We start from the raw sequence: 22382 nt of genomic DNA on the forward strand, positions 1-22382 counted from the left end.
AACTTGTAAATAAATGAAACTCTTGATTCTATCACTGTACAGATACATACACTCACAGTCGCATGTCTATGTATGTATGTATTTACCCACACATGTGGGTACATACATACATATGCGACTGTGAGTGTGTGTGTGTACAGTGATAGAATCAAGAGTTTCATTTATTTACAAGTTGATTTCTTAATTTCACCATTCTTAGTGCTTCTAATCCTCTTTTAGTCAAACACTTTACAAAGCTTAATTCAGTTCAATTAAAAAGCATAGGTAAGCAACACATTGTAAGCCACACAATAATTTGTGATAAAAATTATCTGAACATAGGGTATGCATCACCCCTCCAATGCCTTTTTTTTTTCCATTCAGTATGCAATGCTTTTTTTATCACTTTTTGATTGTGATATATCATTTAGAATCAGCTACACTGCCATTAAAGAGCAGTAAGAAAAATGTTGTGCACTAGAGGTTGATACTTCACTTTCATTGTACTTTGTTTTTTCTTGTGCCTTGTTGATTGTGATATATCTCTTTTAGAATATATGTTTTACTGGCCATTGTATGTTAATGGTATTAGTTGGTTAATTTAGGACATATTTTAGAATGATCTTATTTGTGTTCAGCTTAATATTTCTCTTGTGATTTCAGAGGGTTTCAACCACTGCTTCCTTAACAGTATCATTTTCTTTGGATGAAAAGTAGAATTTTTTGTTTCAACAGAATTCCTTCACTTGCATAGCTTTTAAAACAATATCCTAAAAAAGCACTTTTTGTTTAAAATATGAAAATTTTAAACTGACCTACCTGAAGTCTCTATGTATAATCTTGTTTAACTTACTGAAAAATATTTTCTTTTCTTTACATAAAAAGATTCGACTGGAAGCTTACCATAAAATGAATAACTCTAACCAAAGGAGAAAGATATCTATTGAGCACATTGAAAGAGAGACTTGCCCCAATATCAGACACATTTACCATGGTGAACCAAACTATGCTCATTCAGTAAGAGAACAGTTGAAGGATATGGTTGAAAAAGTCAGTCCCAAACCCAAAAAGTATTTATAAATATTTTTCATTGCACTTTTAATAAGTTAATTGATTGTATTCTCTGTATTGTGTGTATGGATGTCTGTTTGGTGTCCTATAAATTATTATTTTTGCTACTTAAATAAAAAGTATCATACAGTTAGCTCCTTGTAAATAAAATAGACATTTCCAAGATAAGTTTCAGTCAAACAATGCAATATAACTTGATGATGATAATGTCATCAATGTCAATAGTATGAACAGTGAATTGGCAGAGTCATTTGAGCATCATATTTATTATTATTTAGGCATTTTGTGTTTTGACTTTATATTCTACTGTTTTTCATCATTCTGGGGTCAGGATCAGTCTAGGGTTGTGGACTGAGAGTAAAGTTAGAGCATTGGACAAGATACATGATCCAGCTCCTGGTGTTCCAAATTCCAATCCTTCCTTGGCCTGGTGATAGACTTAATTCATTACTCAATTTAACTCAGCACTACTATTTGGTCTCTGGATGTCTTTTTCAAAGTCCACTTTGCTGCAAGCATTTGGGCCATTTCTTTTGTTTGAGAATACCTTCCTTCCTCTTATCAGTTTTGGAAGCCCTGCAAAGTGTCTTAGGTAAAAACTTCCACTTTACTAAGCAATAAAAAGAAAAAAATAAGAACATTGGGCTTTAATTTTACAATGAATTTCATTGTGCACTAAGATCATTAAAATAAGAATTTATTACATATATTCCTCAACTCAAAAACAGAGTTTCCTTACGAAAATTTTGTTTGTAGAAGAAATTTCACATCACAGCCTATATCCTTCACTGCATATGAGAAAAGAAAAGTGTAATTGTATAGTGTATGCTGTGGGTGGCATGACCAGTGTCAAAGATTGACAGAAAATACACTAAAATAGATTGAACCAATATATGACAGGTACTTCTTTTAATCACCCTTATGAAGTGCCATGTTGACTGTTGACATAAAACACAATCAATTACATTGGAATTTTAGTACAGAATATAAATATTAGCATTTAATGTGTAGGAGAGAAATGTGTCCGCATGGATGATGGCTCACTTGCACTAAACGAGGCTGCAAAGAGAGAGGTTTGGAGATGCCACTATGAAAGGCTGCTTAATAAAAAGAATGAATGGGAGGAAGAGAGTCTGCCGCATGTCGACCCAACAGAGGGACCAGCTATCCTAATTGACAGTACCTTGGTAGATAAAGCGATCAAGAGTATGAAGACAGGGAAAGCCCCCGGCCCATCAGGAATCACTGCAGAGATGCTCAAAATATCTAGCAGTGTCAGCTATAGCCTAGTCACCTGTATAGTCAATCAGGTGATACACAAAGGAGTCATACCCAATGACTGGTGTAGCAGCACCATAGTCAACTGCTACAAAGGTAAAGGTGATGCTTTAGACACAAACAATTACAGAGGTATCAAGTTGTTGGACCAGGTAATGAAGGTCACTGAGAGGGTCATAGCCCAACAAATTAGGGAGAGAGTCAGTTTAGATGAGATGCAGTTTGGGTTCGTTCCAGGGAAAAGCACCACTGATACTATATTTATGGTGAGACAGCTGCAGAAGAAATACCTAGCCAAAGATAAACCTCTGTACCTGGCTTTCGTTGACATGGAGAAAGCCTTTGACAGGGTCCCCCGCTCCCTTATCTGATGGTCAATAAGGAAACTAGGGATAGATGAATGGTTAGTGAGAGCTGTGCAAGCCATGTACAGGGATGCTGTCAGTAAGGTGAGGGTTGGCAATGAGTACAGTGAAGAATTCCAGGTAGAGATAGGGGTCCACCAAGGTTCAGTCCTCATCCCCCTCATATTAATCATAGTCCTCCAGGCAATAACACAGAAAATCAAGACAGGATGCCCCTGGGAGCTCCTCTATGCTGATGACCTTGCCCTAATTGCTGAGTCATTATCAGAACTAGAGGAGAAGTTTCAGGTGTGGAAGCAAGGACTAGAATCGAAGGGCCTTAGAGTCAACCTAGCTAAAACCAAAGTCCTAATAAGTAAGAAGGTAGACAAAACACAAACCCCTTCAGGTAGATGGCCCTGCTCGATCTGTAGAAAAGGTGTAGGTAGAAACTCTATAAGATGTACCCAGTGTAAGCTATGGACACACAAGAAGTGCAGCAATATCAAAGGAAGGCTAACTAGGAAGCTAGTTTTTGTATGTGGCAGATGTTCAGGAGCAATAAACACTGAAAATGTGCAGAAAACAACCTTTGCCACACTCCAGGGAGAAAAACTAGAAGTAGTTTTGCTTCCGCTACCTAGGTGACCAAGTTAGTAGTAGGGGAGGGTGTGCTGAAAGTGTAGCTGCTAGAATAAGAATAGCATGGTCAAAGTTTAGAGAGCTCTTACCTCTGCTTAATAGGGCCTCTCACTCAGAGTAAAAGGCAGACTGTATGATGCATGTGTACGAACAGCCATGCTACATGGCAGTGAAACATAGGCCATGACTGCTGTGGACATGTGTAAGCTCATAAGAAATGAAGCTAGTATGCTCCAATGGATGTGTAATGTCAGTGTGCATACTCAACAGAATGCAAGTACCTTGACAGAAAAGTTAGACCTAAGAAGCATCAGTTGTTGTGTGCAAGAGAGACAATTGCGCTGGTATGGACATGTGGCAAGAATGGATGAGAATAGCTGTGTGAAAAAGTCCCACACCCTAGCAGTTGAGGGAACCTGTGGAAGAGGTAGACCTGGGATGAGGTGGTGAAGCACAACCTTCAAACTTTAGGCCTCACCGAGGCAATGACTAGTGACTAGGATCTTTGGAAATATGCAGTACATGAGAAGACCCAGCAAGCCAAGTGAGAGCATAATCCATGATCTCTGCCAGATGTGTAGCCAACTCACTTATTCGTATCTTTACTTCATTGGCCACTAAACTCTGCTTGCAAAGACCTGTTGAGGCCAATGAATTTGAAATCTGAAATCGAAATCGAACCGAATCCGACGACTGGCACCCATGCCAACCTCTCCTTCATTGGACACTAAACACTGCTTGTGAAAACCTGTTGGGGCAAGTGAAATCGAAATCATAATTGAACCATATTCGATGACTGGCACCTGCACCAGTGGAGCACTAACACCACTGTCCAAGCATGGCTTCCATGCTAGTGGCCCGTAAATAGCACCATTTGAGCATAATTGTCGCCTTCTAGCACTTGTGCCAGTGGCACGTTAGAAAATCATTCGAGCGAGGTCGTTGCCAGTGCTGCTGCACTGGCTCCTGTGTAGGTGGCACGTAAAAAAAACACCATTTTGAGCATGACCATTGCCAGTACCCTGTGACGGCCCTTGTGCTGGTGGCACGTAAAAGCACCCACTACACTCTCAGAGTGGTTGGCGTTAGGAAGGGCATCCAACTGTAGAAACTCTGCCAGATCAGATTTGAGCCTGGTGCAGCCTTCTGGCTTGCCAGTCCTCAGTCAAATCGTACAACCCATGCTAGCATGGGAAGCGGATATTAAACGATGATGATCATGATGACATTGAAAGTAGTAAATATAAAAACTGCATTCTCTGAAAAACATCTTTAAACAACATAGCTTTTACATGATTGCTTGACCAGCAACAAGATCTTCCTCAAATCAAACCTTACCCTCTTGAAAAAGTTAGATTTTGGATGATATAATCTTAGATAACCCTGAAACTGGAATGCTTTTTGCATGCACTCATCATGGCTAGCTGGCATTATATCATTGTTTCTTCCAAGTACAGGTCATTTTCAATTTCTTTTTGAGATTATTATTAATCAGGGTTCTTTTGACACTTAGATACTTGATTTTTTCTTGTTTATTCAAGAATCTTCGCATTTAGTACCTCATTGAAACTATTGAAAACTATTCTCTCAATCTTATCATCAAACACTTCCCATCACATCCATCTCAAAGCATTTTTTCTTGCCTATGAAGAGTGTATGAGTCAATGGTGATGCATTATATTAAATTTTTTTTTTAGTAGACACAGAAGGTAGTTTACCACTATTCCAAATACTGCCAGTGTGTTCTTGTTTGGATTTGATCAACTTTGTTCTTTGTGCATATAATCAGGATTGGTTTTCCCCTCTCAAATTTTATGACTTTGGAAGCAGGATAATTCAATCTGTTGTTATCTAATTCTGTATTGCTGTTAGGTAAGGATACATTTTTTAAATGTGAGATCTAAATTCTTCACAGAATAATTTTAAATACTATCAAAATTTGACATGAAGCAGAGCAATTTCTTCACCTTATTTTTTTTCTTTCTGTATTTTAGTTTCTAGAAAATCTCTCATATTGATTGCAAAGTCTTCTTTACTTTTGATATGTATTGTAACATCTTTGTTACTCTATCCATCTATGGAAATTTCAGGGTTACAGTTTCTCTTTCCATATGCTAACCCAGAATTCCACTAACTTCTGTGTTTGGTTTCAAACTACTTAGCTGTTCGGTAGCATTCGTGATACAAACTAATTTCATTTTTAGCAAATAGCTTATTTCTTGCTTTTGTAGTGTTAGTTATTTCCATTGTCATCGCCGTCCTCTTTCTTCCTCTAACAAGTCAGGTTTTGATGGAACTTCTGGAGTCTTGCATAAGTAGTGGACTTGCTACCTGCTATGGTTCTCTTCAACTAATACTCTCCAAATGTTTGTGACTGCCAAAGAAGAAAACTTACTGCATCAGCTCTACTGGGCACTCTATTCCCATTTCCTTTATATTCCTCTCAATATGTTTTGATACTTCCCTTTTTCATTTCCCACAATCAGACTCTCCCATATCTAAGAGGATTGTATTCAAGAGGATTCCCACGATCTGACTATCTCATATTTAAGAGGATTTTCTTCTTTTTTGCCTGCCTTCTTAACTATTCACGTATGTTAAATGGGCATACAACATCAATTACAAAGCATATGTGGATTATCTTGTCCATCATCATTAGGTGCATTTGGACTGAGAAATCCCACAGGAGTTTACAAGTCTCCAACTCAGCCACTATATGTGGTTTGTGCTTGTACCAAGTCTTACATCTCTCTCTAACTGCTGTTTTTCACACAGTTTCCAATGCAGCACTATTGCTACCTCATCATGTCACTGCATCTTGTAATTGTTTTGAGCAAGTTGATAGCATTCATTCACAATATTGGCAATGGTCTCATTAAATCCATTACAAATTCAGTACAATAGAGACACTTGCTCTAAGGTTGATCTCCTGTTTATCACTAAAGCTTGGTCTTGTATTGCAAGTAAAGTGCTCTGAGTCTCCTAGTGTTAAAGTGGGTTCCAAAAATCACATTCTATTTAGTTCTATTTAACAAGTCAGTGCCAAGCAGAACAGGAGTGAAGAGAGCATGTCTCCTTGGAATATTCCTCTTCTAATGGGGATGGCTTTGGTTTTCACGAGTCCCTCTTTTGTTTGGAGCTGTAGCACTGTCTGCCATTTATTCATAGAGTCTTATGTATTTTATGATTATTGGTGCTACCTTGTCCATGGCTAGTGTTTCGAGGATCCATGTGTGGAGGAGTGGAGGATGCTGTCAAAAGCCTTTCGGTAGTCGATCCAGGCCATACTGAGGCCTTTCTTCTTTCTGCGGCTGTCTTCAGTTATGGCTTTATTGATCATTAATTGATCTTTACAGCCATATGAGCCCTTGCAGTATCCCTTCTGCTCTTCTGGAAACTGGTTGTTATTTTCCAGGTGCTTACTCAATCTCTGCGATATTATTGCAGTAAAGGCTTTGTAGATTGTAGGGAGACAGGTTATATTTCTGTAGTTTTGTGGTTTTGCATTTTCCATGGATTTGGGAATTAGGATGGTTTTTCCCTTTCGTGAGCCATTCAGGCATTGTCTCTGGCTCTGTTAGTATGTCGTTAAAGTTTTCAGCCAGCTTTTTGTATATTCCTGTCAGATATTTTAACCAGAAGTTAGGGATCTTGTCATGCCCAGATGTTTTCCAATTGCTTAGTCTTTGCAGTACCTGGGTGACCTCTTCAATTGTTAGAGGGGTCCAGAGTTACTCAGGTGCTAAGTTCGTTGTTTTAATAGTCCTTTTCTGAGGTTGTTCTTTCACCGACCATATTTCTTTCCAAAATTCTTCCACTTCTTCTGCTGTTGGTGCTGCAGTAATATCTATTATTATGATTATTGTTGTTGTTGTTGTTGTTTTTGTTATCATCATTATTATTTATTAATGCAGCAAGATAGCAGAAAAAATGCTTAGCAGCATTTCTTCCAACTTTACGTTCTGAGTTCAAATTCTGCTGAGGTCGACTTTGCCTTTCATACTTTTGGGTTGATAACGGTTGAGCACTGGGATTGATTTAATTGACTTAGCCCCTTCCCTGAAATAGCTGGTCTTGTACCAAGATTTGAAACCATTATTATTATCGAGTAAGAGAGCAGTGCATGCCATCAAAGTGACGCTGGGATACAAATATACAAAGCCCAATATACCCATCATGACTACCAGTCTGATTGTAGGCCGTGATTTCCACAGAGTTCGTAATGGATTGCTCTTGCTGCATTGTCATGTCATCTTTTATATTCACATTGTACTAATTTTGGGCATTCATTAATGATATGCGATACTGGTTCACCCCTCTCACCACACATTCTGCATTTGTTGTTGTCTATTCTGCACTTCACATAGTTGGTCCTTAATGCTTGTTCTTGAGCTGTGTATACAAGTGCTTCTGTCTCTATCTTCAGGTCACTCCTCCTTATCCATAGCAACCAGTCTTCTGTGTCTGTCTTAGCATTCACATCTCTTGCAAACTGACTGTATATGTTTTTTTCCTTCTATGTTGTTGTTTTTTTTGTGTTCTTTTCCTCATTAAATTTTCCTTTCATTACACAATTCTCAGTTTTGATGACACTGGTCTTCATCACATGTTTCAACAATGGCTCCACAACATTTCTTACCACCCTAAGCTGTTTTCCTCTGTTTTTGATACAATCCTGGCAACTGATCAAACCTCTCCCACCCTTTCTTCTGGACAAGTACAGCCTATTGGTGTCACTCTTAGGGTGGAAGGTTGTGTGTACTGTCAATATTTTTCTTGTCTTTGTATCCATTTTCATCAGTGCTTTCTTTTGCCATTTTATAATTCCAGCTCCATACTGAAGTGATGCTATCACTCATGTATTAACTGCTGGGATTTTTTATTTATCCAGTCAATTTTGAGAGCAGCACCAATCTTAGTCTTTGGAAATATTTCATCCTCAGTTGCTCTTTCATTTCCTTCTCCATTTTCTTGTTGAACTCTAGTATGCCAAGGTATTTGTAGCATTCCATTTCAATTTGTTTAATCAGTGCCTTTCCTCTTTTTAGGTAGATTATTCCACACTTCTCTAGTCTGAATTCCATTCTAATATCAGCACTAAAACCATGGACCGTGTTCACCAAGGAACTCGCGTGTTATCCTTGCCATACAGTTTCAAATCATCCATGAAGAGGAGGTGGTTGATTGTTTGGGATTTTCCCATTAACTGATATCCCAAGTTTATTTTCCTAAGTACCAAGGTCAGAATTTTTGGGGGAGGGGATCAGTCGATTAGATCGACCTCAGTATGCAACTGGTACTTGATTTATCGATCCCAAAAGGATGAAAGGCAAAGTTGACCTCAGCGGTATTTGAACTCAGAACGTAAAGACAGACGAAATACCGCTAAGCATTTCGTCCAGTGTGTTGACGTTTCTACCAGGTCGCCACCTTTTTCCTAACAAGTATTGACACTACGTTGTCCAAGGAGTTTATATCTTCTGAAATTCTCCCTTTCCACCAGGGTTGTTTATTTCCTCTTCTCTCCATCATTATTATTACTATTATTATTATTGGTGGTGAGCTAGCAGAATCATTAGCACACTGGACAAAATACTTAGCAGCATTTTGTCCATTTGCACATTCAAATTCCACTGAGGCTGACTTTGCCTTTCATCCTTTTGGGGTCAATGAAATAAGTATCAGTTACTTGCTGGGGTTGATGTAATCAACTAGTCCCCTCTCCCCAAATTTCAGCCCTTGTGCCTATAGTAGAAAAGATTATTATCATTATTATTATTATCATTAAGGTGGTGAGCTGGCAGAATCGTTAGTGCACCAGACAAAATGCTTAGTGGTATTTCGCTTGTCGCTATGTTCTGAGTTCAAATTCCGCCAAGGTTGACTTTTCCTTTCATCCTTTCAGGGTCAATAAAATAAGTACCAGTTGAACACTGGGGTCAATGTAATCAACTCATCCCCACCCCCAAAGTTACTGCCCTTGTGACAAAATTTGAACTATTATTATTATTATTATTAATGTCAGAATTTTAGAAAAATGTGACATCTGCAGTATCAAAAACATGCTGTTTAAAATTCAATGTAGTTAAGCGAGACATGTTCAAATGCATTCTGAAAATTCTTTTGTATGGCCAACAAGTAGACGTAAAGAAAATCCCTGCTCAAGTATAAGGATAAGTTGAAACAATAACTAAAATCCCTACAACTTAATATAACATTTCGGGAAAGTTACTGCCTAAATTGATCTGAGTGATGCAAAATGTGTCATGATGCATCTAAACAATCTGAATTGAAGAAGCAGAACAATAAAGGAACTTTATCCTGTAATTAACAGACATGTTTGTCCAATCCCTAGCAAAATCAAAATCATCAGTGTCCCCATTGTGACTTCATAGCAAAATCCGTACCCAAACTCGAATTATATTCAATCATCCTTTGCAAATTAGATGCAGCTTCTTTATTTTCTTAATCCTTTCCTTCAAGCGCTCAATCAAAATCGGCAAGAGTAACCATCATTTATAAAACAAAATGTAAAATTAAGAAAAAAATAATGATTTCAAATTAAAAGAAAACTGCATTTACATGTTTAAAAATACTATTTGATTTAATTGAATTTCAGTGATCGCCGAAGATTTCGTGCAATTGACTTCATGGCAGGAAATAAAGAACAATTAGAAATACTTGGTCAAATGGGTATTCGGTTAATGACTATGAGTGATGGCAGGATTCAACTCCTTCACACAGCCTCAGAGGTTTTTATTTTATTTCTTTTCTATGATCTTTTCCCCTCATAACTGTGCTTATGGTATCTAAATTTCCTATATACCAGTGTGGAAAAGGTGTCTTTCTAGAATTTCTTCCCTTTTTCAAAAAGGCAAAATCTCTCTCATGTCACCCTGCTCCCAATCCAGAACTTTCAACTACTATTTATTATTAACATCACCCTTTAAGTTGATCCTAATATTCACTTTACAGCCACTACAAACACTTTAAACTATTGAAACCCATATGGTATGACATCTTTCATTCACAATGTTTACTTTGTTTTCTGGCATTAAAAAAATGAACTTTTTACTTTCTGCCGTAGTGGTCAAATCTGCAGTTAAAAGTAAGCCTGTAAGGAAATAACTGGCTTTATGGCCAGAAATGTGGCACAAAGAAATTTAAAACTGAAAATTTGATCTTTGGCAGTGCAGTAGTTGATGATAGGCAACTATTCATATTCATAGCCTCACACATAAACTAATTACTTTTTACTACCCTTTCATCTCTAAATCTAGCCATCACTGCTTATACGGTATGGGAATCTCTGGAGACTACCTAACAAGACAACTACCTTTCATCATTATAATTCAGAACTATTTCAGCCTCATGATCCCTTATGCTTCAAAGCACTTATTTGGAGCTTTGCTAATTGTATACTGATTATTGATAATAGCAAGATTAGCAGTGCCTTTCAATTATTCAAAACAGTTAAGTGGGTGACCATTATCATCTCTTGAGGCATATCTTTTCATATCTTCAACATAACCAAAACTCACAACTCTGGATATTCCAAACAGTTCACAAGCAGCTGCAGTTGAATAACACTCCCTACTACACTAAACAGCAGACACTCATTTGGAGAGCAAATAAAACCTTTGTGCATTGTAAAATTTGCTCCCTCCTACATATAACTCTGTAATCAAGATGGCTCTATAAATGACACTCCTGCAGATAAACTATCATATTTGTTGCTCATTCACATAACAAAGCTCTAACTTTTTCTGCTTCTTTTCTATTGATCCTTTTCACTTCCATTAAATTTTCAATTAGCTTTCCTTCTCTTATAATGGCTCTCTCTCTTTCTTTCATGATTCTCTTCTGTCTTTTATCTCTCTCAATTTCCCTTGATCTGTTATTCTTTTTAAGTCCTCCTTTCCATGGCTTCTTTTTTTGAGATTATCATCTTTTTCTTCTCTTTTTATGTGATCTCTCTCTCTCTCTCTTCTACTTATGCCTTCATTTTTCTCTACCTATGACCTCTCTGTCTCTTCTTTCTTCCAGTGAATCTTTTTTATCCTCCCAGGTTCATTCTAGCCAAATTCTCAGGGTGTATTAGCTCTGTTTTCAAATTTTAAAAAATTTTCATTGTTCATTTATCTCTACGAAAGAGATACTTCCTGAAAATTTCAATATCATAGCTTAAACTAATCTTATTTTATAGCCACTTAAGGACTGTCCAAAAATTTTCCTTTTTTGATTTCTTCCATGCCTTGGGAAAACTATTTCAAAGCAGTTTCAAAAGCTGTTGGAAATTGTTGTAACTCAGACTCTTAAGAACAACTTGAATAGCTAAAGACAATTGGCAAAAATTAAGGGTTAATTTTAAAAAATCCAATATTTCAGTGACCATTAATCCAAAGCAATGCATAGTAAGTCTCTTATTTAAATTTAATTTTAATGTAGGCTTTGAAAAGTTATCATAGCCTTGAAATTTAGTTATGAGAAAAGTATTTTCCCTGTCTATCAGAAGACAAAAATTGAGAAAAAATTGATTTTATTTTTGTGTTTTCTTTACTTTTCAACTTACAATTCTTCTGAAGTTTGAGTTACAACTGGTTCCAACTGTTTTTTGAAACTCTTTATAGTAGAAATTAGGGAAACAGCTTTTCCAAGTTATGATATATTAGACCTTTAAAAATTAGAAGAAATACAAAGTTTGATCATTTTTCTGGCAGTCCCTAAATAAGCAGCCACAAAATAAGATTGGCTTAAGCTTAGAGGTTGAAATGTTCTGAAAATAGTTCTCTCATAGAAATAAACAAAGGTGAAAATTTTTTAAGATTTGAAAACATAACTAACAGAATTCTGTTGGGTTTGGCTGGGATGAACTCGTCTTATTTTCTTTTTCCTTTATTTTATGAGCTCTCTTCCTGAAGACCCTTGTCATATCTGCCAATTTTTCTCTCTATTCTATTTTTAAGACACATTTTTTATTTAAATTCTCTGCTACATATCAAATTTTATTTATTTATAGGCTGCTTCACCAATGGATGCTGAAGATGGAATGAAATTCATGCAGGAAATGATTGAATTTTCCAAAAATCAACATAATGAAGGTACATGTTCATATAAATGGTTTCACTACAATTTTCAAAACACAATAGAATCTTTCTATGTAATATATTTGATATTTCATTACTTTTTAAATGTGTTCTTTTCTTTAAAGTATTGTTATTCATCTACACTAGCGTTTTTCAAACTGAGGGTTGTGAGATAAATAAAATGGGTCACAACAATAAAGAAGGAAAGAAAAACGTAAGTGGGTACAAAGTGCAGAATATAAACTTGCGTTTTTCAAACTGTGGGTCCCAGCCCTTCAGTGGGTCACAAGGTAAATAAAATGGGTTGTGACAAAAAAGTTTGAAAAATGCTGATCTACACTGATTTGTTTTCCATTGTCAGTGAGCAAAAGTATATTATGATAACCACCATGAAGCATATATTTTCATATTAGTTAAGAGATTGATGTACTGAATGATATATGCAAAAACAGTCTCAATTAATTGTGGTTAGGAAAAGTAAACAAATTTATTGATGATTGTTTCAATAAATTCATAATTAATTTTCCAAAATTAATTTACATATTTAATGAAAATTTGATGATTGTTTGCAAATAAGAGGGTATTATTGAACCAAATCAGTTGAGCATCATCTACTAAAGTCTACTTTGATCAATCAATAAAGGTTTTTACATACAGAATAAAATTATGAAGTTAAAAAAATAACATATACAAGGGAATTAATTAAAAGAATGTGTAAGATGAAAAAGAGAGTTGAAGAAGTAATATATGGAAAGAGAGAAAAAGAAGGCAAAGTGGTGAAATGAGAAAAACCAAGAGAGAGTGGGGGAAAAGATAACTGAGAATCTAAGATGAGAAATGATGCATTGTGTTTTTAAGACAAGACATAAAAATGCATGTATGCAGAGAAGAAGAAGGAGTGAGTGAGCTAGAATATGTAGATTGAAGACAAAGACAACATTAAGAAAATGCTCTTTCTCTCATTCATTCTCCACATGTTGGAGCCTTTCATAAGAGCCTCTTTCTTTTCAGATTCACATCTTTCCCAGACCATCTTGAATTTCTCCGACATGTTACCTTGCAATCTATAATGCCTCATTCCTTGGTTCTCACAATAGAATGTTGACAAGCCTTTTCTTTTATGGTTCTCCCTTTATTAAATTGACTCATTTTCCGTGCTTTTAGCTACCTGATATAGTTCTCTGCTGCCCCCATTCTTCCAAGCTTGCTTCTTTTCTTTTTATGACTCTATCTTACACCACAGCATTACCCTAGGTCTGGTTTGAATTTTGCACTAGCCACAGATTTTGCCTGTAGTCCTCAGTAGGTTGTCTAGTTAGAATTTCCAATTGTCCTGTATGTTATATATCTCTATATCCTCCTCCTTTTTATCAAGTGCTTTATTTAAAGCATCTGTAAATCTCTGACTGTTCAAAGGATTGTTAAGCTCCTGTATCTTCCTTTTTTCTCCAACAGCTTTGTTCCCTCCTTTTTGCAAGAAACAAAGTCATAACTACCATGTACACCATGAAATCCATTGGAGTACTGCCCAACATGTCCATTGGAATCACTAGCCACAATAATAAAGTTTTTGCCATCTGACATCATGATACTCTATGGAAGGGTCTCATAGAAATGGTCCTTCTATTCATTTCTCTGTCATCATGTGGAATATATGTTGAGATAAATGTTACCATTGAATAATCTAATGCTAATCTTACTTTAACAATCCTATCACATATTCTGACTACCTTGATTACTTTAGCTATTTCTCTACTAAGTGTATGCCTACACCACCCACATCTTCATTTCTGCCTTCCCAGAAGAGTTTGTACTTTTGTTCCTTGCTTATGAGGAGTCCTGTAGTAGCTCTTATCCTTATTACATTTTTCACACAGCACACATCTACATGCCTCTGCTCTAACGTTCAGCAATCTTAGAGGACCAATCTTTCATTTTGCCAACATTGATTGTAGCATGCTTAAGAATGTGAACTTCAGAAGAGCAGTGGGATATTTGGGATATTGGTTTAATTTTCTAAAATATAATATAATTTGTGTATAGGAGTGGCTGTGTGGTAAGAAACTTGCTTCCCAACCATATGGTTCTGGGTTCAGTCCCACTGTGTGACACTTTGGGCAAGTGTCTTCTACTATAGCCTCGTGCTGATCAAAGCCTTGTGAGTGGATCTGGTAGACAGAAACTGAAAGAAACTCATTGTATATATATATATATATTTATTTTATTTATTTACGGCCTCAAACATCTCAATACCTTGCGCTTTAGTTTTGTCCCTTATTATTTATCTTGTTTCTCTCCATGAAATTCAATTGAATTCAGTTGTTGTCTTAAATTCATGCTTATTCATTTTCTAAGCTTCCTAAATTCATGCTACGTTATATTCTAATCACCCAGAATTCATTGCTCTTTTAAAAAATTACGATTTATGCATTGTTGTCTCTCAAATATTTAAAATCTACAATTAAGAGCCCTCTCTACTCGCTGGCGGTACCTACCCACCACTACCCATTTTCCTTTATTCAAAAATTCTTATCGCTCCTTAAAATTATGGCTTTTAAGTGTTGATTTCTCAGCCCAAGAATTACAGCGTGATGTGCTGCTTGACTGGTCCCCCCTCTCTCTCTCTCTCTCTCTCTCTCTTTATATATATATATGATGATGATGATGATGATCTTTTCTCCCGCCATGCCTCTGTCTACCCCTCCATCCTCTCTCTCCCCTTCGTAGTTTTTCCTTTAAGGTCTTCAGGTTCTGGCTATATATAAATGAGAAACCCATTCTAAATTATCTCGCTGACGTACTACGACGAAATACCCAAGATGCAGATAAGATAGAGATTTTTATTTATTTACGGCCTCAAACATCTCAATACCTTGCGCTTTAGTTTTGTCCCTTATTATTTATCTTGTTTCTCTCCATGAAATTCAATTGAATTCAGTTGTTGTCTTAAATTCATGCTTATTCATTTTCTAAGCTTCCTAAATTCATGCTACGTTATATTCTAATCACCCAGAATTCATTGCTCTTTTAAAAAATTACGATTTATGCATTGTTGTCTCTCAAATATTTAAAATCTACAATTAAGAGCCCTATCTACTCGCTGGCGGTAACCCGCCCTCCCACCCCCTCCACCGGAAGTTCATTCGTCTGTCATCTCTCTGTCATCCCACCCCCTCCACCGGAAGTTCATTCCTCTGTCATCCCACCCCCTCCACCGGAAGTTCATTCCTCTGTTATCCCACCCCCTCCACCGGAAGTTCATTCCTCTGTCATCCCACCCCCTCCACCGGAAGTTCATTCCTCTGCCATCCCACCCCCTCCACCGGAAGTTCATTTCTCTGTCATCCCGCCCCCTCCACCGGAAGTTCATTCCTCTGTCATCCCACCCCCTCCACCGGAAGTTCATTCCTCTGTCATCCCACCCCTCCACCGGAAGTTCATTCCTCTGTCATCCCACCCCCTCCACCGGAAGTTCATTCCTCTGTCATCCCACCCCCTCCACCGGAAGTTCATTCCTCTGTCATCCCGCCCCCTCCACCGGAAGTTCATCCCTTTGTCATCCTGTCAACCTCGGCTGTCTCCCGGAACCCATCTAGTGGCCTTGGCCATCCTCTCCCCTACCTTTGGGTAGCGCATTAAGGTTGAGAAATGTTTGCAGGTTGTAGGTAATGTTTTGCTTATGAATTCTTCCAATTGCAAGTTTTCTTTTCAGGTACACGACACTGCTTTTCCCCTTCCCAGGCTACAGGCCCACACCCCCAACACCCATACTGTTAGGATTGGCACTCTCAACGTCGGCACGCTGAAAGGTAGATCTGGTGAAATTGTTGAGATGCTTGAACGGAGATGCGTAGATATGTGCTGCATCCAGGAAGTAAGATGGAGAGGAGGTTCTGCAAGGTTCCTCACAGGCAAAGAACACAGGTACAAGATTTTCTGGGCAGGGAACACTGACGGGGTCGGGGGCGTAGGAATACTTCTAGCGGAGAAATGGGTGGATAAGGTAATCGAGGTCGTTAGAGTAAGTGACAGAGTACTTAAGATCAGACTAGTGCTTCATCATAGATTAGCTACTGTCATCTCAGCCTATGCACCTCAACCTGGGCTACCAGATGGTCTGAAAGACCAATTCTATGACACCCTCTTGCAAACTACCTCGTCGACGAGTGACAGGGACCTTCTCTTTGTGGCTGGAGACTTCAACGGTCATGTCGGACGTCGTGCTGGGGGCTTCCATGGCATACATGGAGGCTATGGCTTCGGTTCCCGCAACGAGGAGGGAACCAGACTGCTGGAGTTCTGTGATGCAACCAATCTTATGGTCTGCAATACCAACTTCAGGAAACCTGCCAGTCACCTAGTCACCTACCGCTCCGGCAGACACTCTAGCCAAATCGACTACATCCTCGCCAGAAATAGGGAAAGAGGGCGGCTTATAAATGCCAAAACCTACCCTGGCGAAGAATGTACCCCACAACATAGACTAGTAGTTAGCGACTTTGGGATCAAGGCAAAATGGGTGCCCAGAATTAGACAGGCTTGGAGAAGAAGGGTGTGGAAGCTTAAAGACCCTGCAAACGGACAGAGACTTAGAGACAAGTTACTTGAAGCATTTAACGAAATAGAAGGGGATATAGCATCATACAACGTGGAAGACAATTGGAGATTTCTGCGGGACAACCTGTTGAAAGCCACCGACCAGATTTGTGGGTGGTGTAAGGTCCCCTCCCAACCCAGAGTAACGTGGTGGTGGAACAAGGAGGTAGACAGGGCTATTAGACAAAAGAAACAAGCTTGGAAGGACTGGAAGAACGGTGGTAGCAGGGAATTGTACCAATGTGCCAGAAGGGAGGCTAGGCGACAGGTTTATTTAGCCAGAGGGGAAGCAGATAAGGAAAGATTTGCCAATGTTCTGCGCCGTGAGGACCAAAGACTCGAGGTATTTTGTGTTGCAAGACAGTGTAGGAGAGAGAATAGTGATGTTGTAGGAGAGAAATGTGTTCGCATGGATGATGGTACGCTTGCATTAAATGAGGATGCAAAGAAAGAGGTCTGGAGATGCCACTACGATAGATTGCTTAATAAAGAGAATGAATGGGAGAAAGAGAGCCTGCCTTATGTCGACCCAATAGAGGGACCAGCTATCCGAGTTGATAGTACCAGGGTAGATAAAGCAATTAAGAGTATGAAGACCGGGAAAGCCCCCGGCCCATCAGGAATCACTGCAGAGATGCTCAAAATATCTGGCAGTGTTGGCTATAGCCTAGTCACCCGTATTACGAACCAGGTGATACACGAAGGAGTCATACCCTATGACTGGTGTAGCAGCATCATAGTCAACTGCTACAAAGGTAAAGGGGACGCTTTAGATACAAATAATTACAGAGGCATCAAGCTGTTAGATCAGGTTATGAAAGTTACAGAGAGGGTCATAGCCCAACTAATTAGGGAGCGAATCAATTTAGATGAGATGCAGTTTGGGTTCGTGCCAGGTAAAAGCACTACTGATGCCTTATTTCTAGTGAGACAGTTGCAAGAGAAATACCTAGCCAAGGATAAACCTCTGTACCTGGCTTTCGTTGACATGGAGAAAGCCTTTGACAGGGTCCCCCGATCCCTTATCTGGTGGTCAATGAGGAAACTTGGGATAGAAGAATGGCTAGTGAGAGCTGTGCGAGCCATGTACAGAGATGCGGCCAGTAAGGTGAGGGTTGGAAATGAGTACAGCAATGAATTCCGGGTAGAGGTAGGGGTCCACCAAGGTTCCGTCCTCAGCCCCCTATTATTTACCATAGTCCTCCAGGCAATCACAGAGGAGTTCAAGACAGGTTGCCCCTGGGAGCTCCTCTATGCTGATGACCTTGCCCTAATTGCGGAGTCACTATCAGAACTAGAGGAGAAGTTTCAGGTGTGGAAGCAAGGTCTAGAATTGAAGGGCCTTAGAGTCAACCTAGCTAAAACCAAAATCCTAATAAGTAGGAAGGTAGATAAAACACAAACCCCTTCAGGTAGATGGCCCTGCTCAGTATGTAGAAAAGGAGTAGGTAGTAACTCTATAAGATGTACCCGGTGCAAGCTATGGACACATAAGAGGTGCAGCAACATCAAAGGCAGGTTAACTAGCAAGTTAGTTTTTGTTTGTGGCAGATGTTCAGGTGCAATAAAGACTGCAAACAAACAGGAAACAACTTCTATCTCATTCCAGGGTGAAAAACTAGAGGTAGTCGATAGCTTCCGCTATCTGGGCGACCAAGTTAGTAGTGGGGGTGGGTGCGCTGAAAGTGTAGCTGCTAGAATAAGAATAGCCTGGGCAAAGTTTAGAGAGCTCTTACCCCTGCTGGCGACAAAGGGACTCTCACTCAGAGTAAAAGGCAGACTGTATGACGCATGCGTACGAACAACCATGCTACATGGCAGTGAAACATGGGCTGTAACTGCTGAGGACATACGTAAGCTCGCAAGGAATGAAGCCAGTATGCTCCGTTGGATGTGTAATGTCAATGTGAATACCCGTCAGAGTGTAAGTATCTTGAGAGAAAAGCTGAACATTAGAAGCATCAGTTGTGGCGTGCAAGAGAGACGATTGCGCTGGTATGGACATGTGGTGAGAATGGAGGAGGATAGCTGCGTGAAAAAGTGCCACACCCTAACAGTTGAGGGAACCCGTGGAAGAGGTAGGCCCAGGAAGACCTGGGCTGAGGTGGTGAGGCAAGACCTTCGTACATTGGGCCTCACCGAGGCGATGACTACGGACCGAGACCTTTGGAAATGGGCTGTGCGTGAGAAGACCCGGCAAGCCAAGTAAGATCGTTGCCAGTGCCCCTGGACTGGTTCTTGTGCGGGTGGCACATGAGATGCACCATTTTGAGCGTGGCCGTTGCCAGTACCGCCTGACTGGCTCCTGTAGGATTTTCGAGCGAGATCGTTGCCAGTGCCCCTGGACTGGCTTGTGCGGGTGGCACATAAAAGACACCATTTCGAGCGTGGCCGTTTTCGTGCGGGTGACACGTAAAAGCACCCACTACACTCTCTGAGTGGTTGGCGTTAGGAAGGGCATCCAGCTGTAGAAACTCTGCCAAATCAGACTGGAGCCTGGTGTTGCCATCCGGTTTCACCAGTCCTCAGTCAAATCGTCCAACCCATGCTAGCATGGAAAGCGGACGTTAAACGATGATGATGATGATGATGATGATATATATATATATATATATATATGTGTGTGTGTGTGTGTGTATGTATGTATTTACATCCCTGTAACTTAGTGGTTCGGCAAAAGAGACCAATAGAATTAGTACTAGGCTCACAAAGACTATATCCTGGGATCGATTTGCTTGACTAAAAGCAGTGTTCTTGTATGGCTGCAGTCAAATGACTGAAACAAATAAAAGAAGATATATATATATATACTCTTTACTCTTTTACTCTTTTACTTGTTTCAGTCTTTTGACTGTGGCCATGCTAGAGCACTGCCTTTAGTCGAGCAAATCGACCCCAGGACTTATTCTTTAGAAGCCTAGTACTTATTCTATCAGTTCTTTTGCCAAACTGCTAAGTTACAGGGACATAAGCACACCAGCATCGGTTGTCAAGCGATGTTGGGGACAAACATATACACATATATATATATATACATATATACGACGGGCTTCTTTCAGTTTCCGTCTACCAAATCCACTCACAAGGCTTTGGTCGGCCCGAGGCTATAGTAGAAAACACTTGCCCAAGATGCCATGCAGTGGGACTGAACCCTAGACCATGTGGTTGGTAAGCAAGCTACTTATCACATAGCCACTCCTACACATCATCATCATCATCATCATCATCGTTTAACATCCGCTTTCCATGCTAGCATGGCTTGGACGATTTCACTGAGGGCTGGTGCAACCGGATGGCTACACCAGGCTCCAATCTAATTTAGCAGAGTTTCTACAGCTGGATGCCCTTCCTAACGCCAACCACTCAGAGAGTGTAGTGGGTGCTTTTAAGTGTCACCCGCACGAAAACGTCCACGCTCGAAATGGTGTCTTTTATGTGCCACCCGCACAAGAGCCAGTCCAGGGGCACTGGCAACGATCTCGCTCGAAAACCCTACAAGGCCAGTCAGGCGGTACTGGCAACGGTCACGCTCAGGATGGTACATCTTATGTGCCACCCGCACAAGAGCCAGTCCAGGGGCACTGGCAACGATCTCACTTGGCTTGCCGGGTCTTCTCACGCACAGCACATTTCCAAAGGTCTCGGTCAGTAGTCATCGCCTCGGTGAGGCCCAATGTTCGAAAGTCTTGCCTCACCACCTCAGCCCAGGTATTCCTGGGCCTACCTCTTCCATGGGTTCCCTCAACTGTTAGGAAGTGGCACTTTTTCACGCAGCTATCCTCATTCATTCTCACCACATGTCCAAACCAGCGCAATCGTCTCTCTTGCACACCACTACTGACGCTTCTTATGTTCAGCTTTTCTCTCAAGATACTTACACTCTGACGGGTATGCACATTTACATTACACATCCAGCGGAGCATACTGGCTTCATTCCTTGCGAGCTTACGCATGTCCTCAGCAGTCACAGCCCATGTTTCACTGCCATGTAGCATGGCTGTTCGTACACATGCGTCATACAGTCTGCCTTTTACCCTGAGTGAGAGTCCCTTTGTCGCCAGCAGAGGTAAGAGCTCTCTAAACTTGGCCCAGGCTATTCTTATTCTAGCAGTTACACTTTCAGTGCACCCACCCCCACTACTAACTTGGTCACTCAGATAGCGGAAGCTATCAACTACCTCTAGTTTTTCTCCCTGGAATGAGATAGAAGTTGTTTCCTGTTTGTTTACAGTGTTTATTGCACCTGAACATCTGCCACATACAAAGACTAACTTTGTAGTTAATCTGCCTTTGATATTGCTGCACCTCTTATGTGTCCATAGCTTGCACCGGGTACATCTTATAGAGTTACTACCTACTCCTTTACTGCATACTGAGCAGGGCCATCTTCCTGAAGGGGTTTGTGTTTTATCTACCTTCCTACTTATTAGGATTTTGGTTTTTCCTAGGTTGACTCTAAGGCCCTTCGATTCTAGTCCTTGCTTCCACACCTTAAACTTCTCCTCTAGTTCTGATAGTCACTGCGCAGTTAGTGCAAGGTCATCAGCATAGAGGAGCTCCCAGGGGCAACCTGTCTTGAATTCCTCTGTGATCGCCTGGAGGACTATGATAAATAGGAGGGGGCTGAGGACGGAACCTTGGTGGACCCCTACCTCTACCCGGAATTCATTACTGTACTCATTTCCAACCTTCACCTTACTGACAGCATCTCTGTACATGGCTTGCACAGCTCTCACTAACCATTCTTCTATCCCAAGTTTCCTCATTGACCACCAGATAAGGGATCAGGGGACCCTGTCAAAGGCTTTCTCCATGTCAACGAAGGCCAGGTACAGAGGTTTATCCTTGGCTAGATATTTCTCCTGCAGCTGTCTCACTAGAAATATGGCATCAGTGGTGCTTTTACCTGGCACGAACCCAAACTGCATCTCATCTAAATTGATTTGTTCCCTAATTAGTTGGGCTATGACCCTCTCTGTAATTATTAGTGTCTAAAGCATCACCTTTACCTTTGTAGCAGTTTACTATGGTGCTGCTACACCAGTCATTGGGTATGACTCCTTCGTGTATCACCTGGTTCGTAATACGGGTGACTAGGCTGTAGCCAACACTGCCAGATATTTTGAGCATCTCTGCAGTGATTCCTGATGGGCCGGGGGCTTTCCCTGTCTTCATACTCTTAATTGCTTTATCTACCCTGGTACTGTCAACTCGGATAGCTGGTCAACATACGGCAGGCTCTCTTTCTCCCATTCATTCTCTTTATTAAGCAATCTATCGTAGTGGCATCTCCAGACCTCTTTCTTTGCAGCCTCATTTAGTGCAAGCGTACCATCATCCATGCGAACACATTTCTCTCCTACAACATCACTATTCTCTCTCCTAC

The 22382-nt window shown here is 40.0% G+C and overlaps 1 protein-coding gene across 2 annotated transcripts in view; it reads left to right on the forward strand.

The window, feature by feature from the left end:
• Positions 1-22382, forward strand: part of LOC106874050 (ER degradation-enhancing alpha-mannosidase-like protein 3) — a 465143-nt gene that overhangs the window by 353810 nt on the left and 88951 nt on the right. For both annotated transcript variants that reach the window (XM_089356169.1, XM_089356161.1), the window contains exons 15-17: positions 865-1049; positions 9934-10066; positions 12334-12415. In XM_089356169.1, coding sequence (XP_089212295.1) covers positions 865-1049; positions 9934-10066; positions 12334-12415 — 400 coding nt within the window. The remainder of the gene's footprint in view (positions 1-864; positions 1050-9933; positions 10067-12333; positions 12416-22382) is intronic.

This window comes from Octopus bimaculoides, chromosome 1, assembly GCF_046866305.1.
Source record: "Octopus bimaculoides isolate indiv1 chromosome 1, ASM4686630v1, whole genome shotgun sequence".
In the NCBI taxonomy this organism is placed as follows: domain Eukaryota; kingdom Metazoa; phylum Mollusca; class Cephalopoda; order Octopoda; family Octopodidae; genus Octopus; species Octopus bimaculoides.